The sequence below is a fragment of the Acanthisitta chloris genome, unplaced genomic scaffold, assembly GCF_000695815.1.
Source record: "Acanthisitta chloris isolate BGI_N310 unplaced genomic scaffold, ASM69581v1 scaffold35919, whole genome shotgun sequence".
NCBI lineage: Eukaryota > Metazoa > Chordata > Aves > Passeriformes > Acanthisittidae > Acanthisitta > Acanthisitta chloris.
In genome coordinates, this window is record NW_008693734.1 from 483 (window position 1) to 10,039 (window position 9,557).

Below are 9,557 nucleotides of genomic sequence, written 5' to 3' on the forward strand. Positions count from 1 at the left end.
TGAGCACAGAGTTCCTGGCCACAGACAGCACTCGTGGCCCAAGTGCTACCAGTAAGTGTTGCCAGTCACTCTGGCACGTGGAGCAGGGCACAGCTTCACCCACGGCACTCGTCTGTAGCTCTGTTAGCAAACTGTTACAGCAGGGCCTGGGAGATAGCTCAGGATTGGGTGCAGTTAAGAAGGGCTCACCCAGCACAGAACAGCAAACTGCCTCAATTCCCAAAGAGCAGGTAAGGAAGGAGGAGACAGAGATGGTAGATCACTCCCACCTGAGCTGAACTTTGTCCTTTGAGGGCATGAGGAAGGTCACCTTTAACTCACACCCCTCCTCCCCATTTTCTTCGGGCAGTGTACTCACAATATCTAGCCACTGGTGCACAGCCACAGCCACTTGTGTTCCCAAGGGTTTAGTTAATACAAGCACATCTCCTGGCACTGCATTGTCTGGCCTGGAAACAAAGAATTCATACATTAATTACACGGTGGGACTCTCACAGGGTGTAGGAACAAGTGCTGATAATTACATTTCCCCAGCCCCATGTATCTCACTGCACAGTTAAAACTGGCTAACTGCAGAGTGACCCTCTGGAACCCATTGCCATGCAATATTACAGAGCAAAGTGCTAATCCCTCTTTCTCAGATCAGAGCAGTGTTTGCAGTCACACACACAAAATCACATCTCCTCCACAGGAGAGGATGGGGGAAATGACCTTTGCCACTCAGGGCATGACACCCAGCACCAGGAGCAGGAGCAAACTCATCTGTGCAGGTTTCAGATCAGCTGCTGCTGAACGCACAGATGCTGCAAGGACAGCAGCTCTGCAGCCACTCACAGACTAACTGGGAGATGCTTTAAAAAAGCACGTAGAAGTATGACACATTTATGTTCAAAACAGCCTCAAATACTTTAAAAAATCAGAAGCTTAACTCTCCTGCCAGCAGGAGAAGACACTGGGAGTGGGGAGGAGGGAAGGGACACTGTTTCAAACTCCAAAGGAGCACAGGAGATGTGGCTGCTCAGGCCAGCACTGCTCTGCCATTCAACTTACATTATGAACTCGTTGGGCTGACAGACTGTCGTGGCCACTCCTCCTAACACAATCCAGGGATTCAACACTGTTTGCCCACCAGTAACAGATGTTCCTGCCTCTTCTGCTGCGTCTTTGAAACCCTGGATAATTAGAGGCATCACTTTGTCTCTTTCCTAGAGATCAAAACAGAAGTCAGAGTTCCATACACAGCAGTGCTAGTCATTTCCAGACTGGCCCAGGGCTTTCAGCAGCAAGCCAAGCAGCTCAGGGCAGGAAAGCCCTAGGACAGTCTGACCTCCTGAATCCAGAGTTATGGATACTCTACAGAGCTCTGTGTAACAGGGATGGAAAAGACACTCTCACACTGAAGAACCATTCTTCAAAGGTCAGATAAAACAACCAGAGTTCTGGAAACTCTGAACGACTCTGCTGCTGCTGTCACCAGGTACAGCCACAGCAGTGCAGCGTCACGAGGCAAAGTTCAGCTGCACTTGGCCTCTGCGGAGCAGCAAAGTTTCAGCTTACATCCTTCTAAGAATAGCCAGCCCTGTTTTGGCTGGAGCAAAGCAAAACCCATTCTGGTCACCTCCACAAAACAGAAATAATAATGACAAAAAGCAAGCAAAAGCATTCTTTCTCCAGACTGACACGTGACTTAAAGCAAAAGCATCCCAGAATTCTTTCTCCAGACTGACACGTGACTTGGCAATCAGATGCTGTCCTGGAGCAGGACAGGGGTGGGATCCCATTTGGTGCCCTGGAGCAGGACAGGGGGAAAGATCCCATTTGGTGCCCTGGAGCAGTCCCATCCTGCATGGACAGAGGGAGGGACCCTGTTTGGTGCCCTGGAGCAGAACAGGACGAGGGACCCCATTTGGTGCCCTGGAGCAGCCTCGTCCTGCATGGACACGGACAGGGACCCCATTTGAGGGGGTGAAGGTAGCAGATTACAATGCCACAGAAAACTGAACCTTCAGCACGTGACCTCAGAGTGCTCATGAGGCACCACCTGTACTGTGAGCTGAGCCATTCAATCCAGCAGCTCTTCGTTAAAAGCGTTTGAACTCTGAGGGGAAAACACACTAAAAGCAAACACATTCTGAGCACGTTTAGCTGTTTGGGTCCTTCCTTCAAAAGCAAGTGCCAAAAATCTTACCCTATCTGTCATTTTATTGCTGATTCCAAGGAGCATCAACATGTTGTCACACTCTGTGACCCCCATGGCATAAAGGTCACTTAGGACATTGGCACATGCTATCCGGCCCTGAAAGAGAGAGACAGACACAAAATCTGCATGACTGTTGGGGAATGCTTAAACACCTGCCAGGAACACAACTTCCAGTGTGTCTGCACTCTGAGATGTGTTCCACAGGCTCCTGCCAGAGAGCACAGCCAGAGGTGTGCTGCACCCACCTGGTGCCACGTGCCACCCGGAAGTGCAGGTGTCCTGCCCTTCACAGGTGTGGGGAGAATTCACCCCAACACACTCTCTCCCTGACTGCAGGAATCCCAGAGTTCAGTCTGGATGCCCAAGCTGACAGGCTGGAGTTAAGCTCAACAAAGTCCATCTTTGATCACGAGCTCAGTTTACCTCATCTGATACATTCCCGTTAACTTATCCCAGCACAAAACTGCACATCCTGATGAAGATGACCACAGTATGGAATTCACAACAGTTGGGAAGCTAACTCAAACATGTTCCAGGCAGGGACTGGGGCACTTCAGGGATGGGGAAAGGCTGAGGGAGTTGGGGCTGTTCAGCCTCGAGAAGAGACACTGAGAGGAACCTCAGGAATGGATTCAAGTCCATGAACAGGAGGTGCCAAGAGGAGGATCAGACTCTGCTCAGTGGGGGAACCAATACAACAAGAGGGAACAGCACAAACTGATGCCCAGGAAGTTCCACATGAACACAGGAAGAACTTCTTTGCTGTGCAGTCCCTGAGCACTGAACAGATTGCCCAGAGAGGTGGTGGATTCTCCTCACTGAGGTGTTCCAGACCCCTCTGGACACAACCCTGAGCCATGTGCTCTGGGCTGGCCCTGCTGGAGCAGGAGGTGGGACCAGATGAACATTGTGGTCCCTCCACCCTCAGTGATGCTGTGACTCTGCATTGCTGTACCTCCTCTGCACCAGAGCACACAGGAGCCAGGGACCCTGGCGAGAGAGCTGTGTGCTCCTTGCACTCCCCTGGGGACCATGTCTGCACTCCTCAGTCTGGAGAGCACTCCTCCTCCCTGAGGACACAGCCACACCAGGGCTCTCTGCACGGACATGGGTTGGGAGCTGCCTGAGGATGACAGTGTGTGCCAGGGATGAAGGAGCTCAGGGCTCCCAGCGGCTGTGGCTGAGCCTCACCTTGGGGCACACAGACCCTGAGCTGAGGTGGGAGGTGTCTGCCCCTGCCACTCGTGCAGGGAGAGATGTTTCTGCTCTGTCCCTTGCTCAGGTGACCAGATGGGGCTGAATTTCACCACAAGCACTTTCACTGCCTGTCGTGTATGTGTCTCTCCACCAGCAAACATTCACACAGGAGACAGAACAGGCTGTCTGCAGAAGATCCCCCCAAGAAGTCAGGAAGCTGACAGGACTCAGAAGACATCACTTGTGCCACATGAGCTTAGCTACCCTAACTGTTTCTGGGCTATGGACCCAGCACGGACCAGACACCAAGTTTCCTGATGAAGATGCAGAACTTCCTGACACAGAATGTGCCCTAAGGGACAGCAAGAGGACAGGATAAATCCTGCTGTGTTACCCTGGAAAACTCCATGCATTCTGTGAAAGCTGCTTTAGGTTTACAGCTGCAGGACAGGAACCAATATCTGGTTTTGTGACTTTAAATCTGTGCTTTTCACAATGTCCAGAAGTACCATGATAAACACAACATGCTTATTGGACACAATCTGCAAAAATAAAGCACTATTTTCAGGCAGTTACCTCAGTTGCTGATGGCAGGGAACTACATCCCCAAATCACAACAACACACAATCCAGTGGTTTAGAAATTCCAGAGCTTCCAGTGGCATCAGGGGAATCCCTTACATGTGGAACTGGAATATGCCTTATCATTAAATCTTGAACTATTAAGAGAAGAACAAGCTGTGTCCTGCATGGTTTGATGGAGAATGGCTGTTGAGTCTCTACATGCCACTTCCCTTCCCTGGAAGGAGCTATCAAACCATCCTGTGTTATCTTCACTATTTACCCAGCAAGCTGCTGGCTGGGGCCCTGCTAGCAATGGCAGATTAACTTTTCAAACCACCCTGACCACAGCTCTGGTAGGCAGAGGTCAGTCTAGCAATGCTTTTGCCAACTCCCAAAGCCCCGAGTGGAAGTCTCGAGCCTGCAAGAGCAGAGTGTGCCCAGGCTCACACCAGGGTCAGCCTGGCTGGGTGCTGCAGCCCACCCGCCCACTTTGTCCCCCCAGACACTAACACCTGTCTGCAAGGGCACAGCATGAGAAGTCAGACACACATCTCCAGCCCTGAGTGGAGGCTCTTCTTCAAAGAGCAACAGGAGGGCTCCTGGAATGGAGGGGGAAGGATGTCCTTTCAAACCAGGCAGTTTCCTGCCCTTGCACTCACCAGGTGTCTCCACAGAGCCACCACAGGGCCCAGGACCAGCCCTGTCACCAGGGCCTTGGTTCCCAGGATGAGACCTACCTGCAGCTGCTTGTAGCCTCTCTAAAAACCAGCCACTGCAGGTGAACAAACCCTGTGCTGGACAGGTGTACATCCTGGGGGAATTCTGCACATGGGCCGAGTGTTTCCAAGGACAGAGAGAAGGAAAAAGGGGAGAAGAGGCACGAATGATTTTGCATGTAACTGCAGAACTTAGTTTTAAAATAGGCAGTGACAGAAAGCTGTTTCTGAAGCAGAAATCGGAAGTTCAGCTGAGTCCACACGTGGTTTTGCCTTCCTCAGCTGTTTTCTAATCCCTTCTGTCACAGCACCCAGCCTGGAGCCATTTGCACTTCTGGCTTTCCCTCTGTGCTCCCTCTCCTCCAGCTAGGAAGAGAGATCAGGCAAGGAGCTGCAGGCAGACCCTGTGCAGAGAAAGAAGAGGCTCTGTATCAAAGAACACCTGCTCAAAGCCAGACTGGAACTGACTAGGAAAGGTGAGTGAAGAGCGAGTTGCAGAGTGGGACTGCACATGAGTGATAATGATGAGAGAGAGTAGTAAGAACAAGGACCAGGGGACATCAGGCTTGGCCCAGGGACAGGAGCAGCTGGGGAAGCAGGGCAGCAGCAGCCTGCCCTGAACACAGGAGTCCAGAGCACACTCCTTTTTACAGCCTGGACACAAACTCAGCATTCCTGAGTCTCACCACTCCTCTGCTCACAGCAACCAGCCATAAGCCCTGGGGCAGACTGTGACTGTGCTCTAACCCACCAGGGAAGGGCACTCTGCACTGCCCCTCGGGCACTCGAGCCCTCAGCAGAGAGAGGTCTGAGCAGAGGACCCAGCAGCTCTGACCCTGCTGGACCATCACTGCCAGGCCCGGGACAGAACGCCCGTTCTCAGTTAGCTTTTGGGAAGGAGTGAAAAGTGAAGGCCTTGGGAGTCAGACTGTACCAGAGCTGCTGGTGCATGTGGATCACAGCAGAGACTAACTGTGATGCAACCACTGAAGCTTGACCGAGGCCAAATTTACATCCCACTCCTACCACGCCGGCCTGAACCTCCTCTGGTCCACTCCTGCAGCACCTCGGACCCTTTGTGACTCCAAACAGAACCCCCTGCCTTCTCCACAGCCTTCTCACGCTGTCCCTCACAAGTTTTTGTTACAGGGTGGGAAAAGAATTTCTCAGATGAACTTCAACACAGATCTCCAAACCCACTTTTCATTTCCCCTCTGATCCCTGACAAGTTCTCACACGACGTTACAGCTCCCCACTCAAATCAAATTGCTCAGGAGACCTCAACAACTCCACGCTCCAGAGGCCAGTGTGAGATTCTGGCTGCTCAGTTTCTGGAGCAGAAACCAAAGGAGCTAGGCCTGCCTGTGTGCACCACACCTGGGCAAGCATGCTGAGGACCAGAGCCAAGCTGGTGCCAGGCTCAGACTGCGTGTGTGGGACCTCCCTGGCAGGTCCCACAGAGACCCAACAGCCGCAGGGAGCGCATGGAGTCACCACAACGGCGGCAAACGCAGGTCCCAGAGCAAAGGAGACATGTCCAAACCACAGGGACATCAACTCGGGCACTTCTTCACTTTCATTTCACATTTCCTTGCAGCTTTATAAACTCTTTTTTAAAGTTCATTTATCTCCCTGTGATCTTCTGTTCAATTCAACACTGATCACTGCCACACAGACCACCACACTGAAATGGCCTGAATTAACAGAAGGAACGAAGCCAAAGGGCACAGAGTTTCCAAGTCATTTCACCTTATCCACATGCAAGAGGAGGCAGCACGATGGGAAACAAGGTGCTCTCAAAGCTCTCTCAAGTTGCCATGTGCTGCTGCCAGCTCCTGACACTTAGGTGTTTCCAGTCCTAACACATTACCTGGTGATTTCAGTACCTCGAGACAGGCCAGTCACAAAGTGGTTCTGCTCCTCACTGGAGTTGACTCTGTGCTGCTTCACAGGCTGCTCTTTATCATCCCCTTCCTAGGCTCTTGGAGCCAAATCCCACAGAACAGGAGATGAAGGGAAGTTGGAATAAAAAGTGGCAGCTCTCCCAGCTATCACCTATAGCAAGCAGCACTGCAGCATTCCTGGCCAACAGGGAAGATTCCAGGATGAGCTCATGCCTTTCCCCAGTGTGTACTTAGGAACGACTCTGAACTCAGCTAATCACGCAACTAGCACTGCTCGTCTAGGAGAAATGGTCAAAGCTGCCAGCAGACTGGCAGGGGAAAAGCACAAATCAGCAACAGAGCCAAGACGTTTAGCCAACTTACCATCATATAAGGGTCATCCACAATAGGATAAATATAATCTGTTGTCTGGACCAGAGACAAACCTCCGTGTCTTAATGGAATAACACACGTGTCCATGCCAATTCCTGCAATGACAGAAAGCCATGGGTGAGGGGAGGAACTGTGCCCTTAGTTGCTCTGAACAAGAGAACTTACACAAGTGTCTGTGAAATACAACCTGCAACATTGCCTAAATGGACACAGCAAATTCCTCCCACGGGAAACACAGAGCACAAGTAAGAGGGAAACTCCTGGTTGGAACTGAAGTGTAAATGGCTGAAGGCAAGAACTGAACTGCAATGCTCTCCATTCTTTTTGCAGCAGAGTAACAGCCCATCAACAGTTACCTGCCTACTCCTTCCAAGCACAAGGCATGGAAGGCAAATCACACCACACTTACCCCAAAAAGTGTTTGAGGGATACCACCACAGCACACTCTAAAAGGACCTGAACACTCCACCTGCCCTCACTAACAGATTTCCTGGTACATATTATCTCACCTACACACTGATGCCATAAGTCTATTTATTTACCTTTTCCTATAGCTGGAAAAGAAACATCTATTAGCAGTTCCATTACTGTTTGGAGCCTCTAAGTTTGTAAGAGGAAAAAACCTCACCAAACTACAGCTAGAGAAAATTGCCAGATTGAAATGCTGCTGTGAACATCTTATTTAATTTAGAAAAACACATATAAACAGCCATTTGGAGATAAAGGAAGCTGGAAGTGTCCTTCAGCAGGGAATATGAAATCAGGGTGCCAGCCCAGCCTCACACACAATTGCAGCTTAGACGTTTCACACAAAGATGCCCATTGTTTATACCAGGACACGGGTGCCTTACTAATCTCCCACTGAATTCAACCTCTGCCAGAACAATGGGTGGAGACCTGTCAGCCTGCTAACAGACAATTAGTGATGTTCAAACAATTCTAAACAAGGTTATTGGACACTCAACTGATAATTAAGTAGTTTCAGAATAAATGCCCCATTGATATTCCTGAGTTGAGGGTGGAAAAAAAGCATTCTGCCCTGCAAAGTGGAAACAGAAGATGCAGGGCTGAGCAAGCAAACAGAACCACAAGAGCCACTAGGCACAGAATCCACACTCACTAATCTCTGGCAGCACGAGGCACAGCAGCTGGTGTCAGCATACCTATGCTTGCCCCGTTCCCCACACAGGTGGCTGTGCAGGCTGTTTGCCCTTACTGCCTGCAGCATTGTGCAAATACCAACGGGACAGTGAAGCTGCAAGAACACAGAGGTCTTAGGAAGGCAGCCCTTCCCAGGCAGCTTCCACAGGTGAGCAGAAGAGTTAGTGTGCGGAACAACAAAGGGACAGAAAGGAGCAACAACAGCTGTGAGACAATTTGCTCCCTGCCAGCTCAGGCAAGGAGGTTCTCTGGCTCCCTCTGTGACCCAGGGATGGAGGGGAGGGAAGGGGGAACACCACCTATGAGACATCTACCTGAATGAAATTCATTGTGTTCACTGCATTACATCCCAAATGTGATGTATTAATATTGAAGTCCAGTCTGAGGACAACCCTGGCAGTGTTCACTGCCAGGCTGGGTGAAGCCTTGGGAAACCTTGGGTGGGAGGTGTCCCTGCCCAGGGCAGGGGTTGGGGCTGGATCATCTCTAAGCTCCATCCCAACCCCTAAATCCTATGAGTCTGTGAAATGAACTGCCAGGACTTCAGTTTGCACAGCATTTCCTGGGGAAGGGGAGGAGCAGACTCATACCTAAGCACATGCCCATCGCATTGGCCACTCCTGAGTGTTCCTCCTTTGTAGCTGAGTCCACTGCAGGATGTTAAATAATTAAAACCCTATTGCTGTATCCCAGATGCCAAAAAATGACAGCAGGAGACTCATTGCTCAGATTTCTGGATGCTGTGCATACATTATGCAACATACAACTTCCAAACCAATCAAACAACCCACGCCCGCAATGGAGGGACTAGGTGTGCCCAGTGGCACCACTTACCCAGCCTGGGCATAACTGCCCCCAGGAACTGTTCATCCTCCTGGAAATGGTTTTCCTGCAGAGACTCGAGCAGCTTCTGTAGGACATCCTGGGGCACCTTGCAGCCCGTGCCCTTCAGCTCGGTGAATCGGGTCAGGCGGAAGCTCTTGTCCAGCTCGTAACTTTCGGGGTTAAACGTCTCCCGAACAGACATGGTTCTCTGCACACACTGCCGGCCCTGCCTGCCCCAGAGCAACGGGATCAGTCTCTCTCCTGACCAGTCTCACTGAGAATAGAAAGGAACACAAATTGGGAACGTTAGGCATTCCTCGGAGCTGCCAGACAACAGGTCTTCCACACAGAGCAACTTGAAAGAAAGAGAAAGCACTCGATGCTGCGGCTCACCCACTAAGGCAGGTGTGCACCTCTCACCCAGCCCAACTCCCTGAGACTGCAGAGGATTGGCTCCTCATCCTACCTCGGGAGCTGCAGAGGACAGTGAGGAGCTGCAGGGACACGACAAGGGGCAACAGGTACAGACTGAAAGAGGGAAATTTAGGCTAGATAATAGGAAAAGGTTTTTCCCTGTGAGGGTGGTGAGACACTGCCCCAGGGTGCCCAGGGAGGCTGT

General features: G+C 51.1%; 1 protein-coding gene across 1 annotated transcript; it reads right to left on the reverse strand.

Annotated features, from left to right (window-relative positions):
• Positions 1-269: 269 nt before the first annotated feature.
• LOC103810264 (selenide, water dikinase 1-like) lies at positions 270-9,203 on the reverse strand (the record flags this gene model as incomplete). Its single annotated transcript, XM_009083162.1, has 5 exons — positions 8,948-9,203; positions 6,944-7,047; positions 2,189-2,296; positions 1,051-1,205; positions 270-449 (listed from the first exon to the last, which is right to left on the reverse strand). Coding segments are annotated over exons 1-5 (740 nt in total), but the record flags the coding sequence as incomplete, so codon positions are not given.
• Between the last annotated feature and the right edge of the window lie 354 nt (positions 9,204-9,557).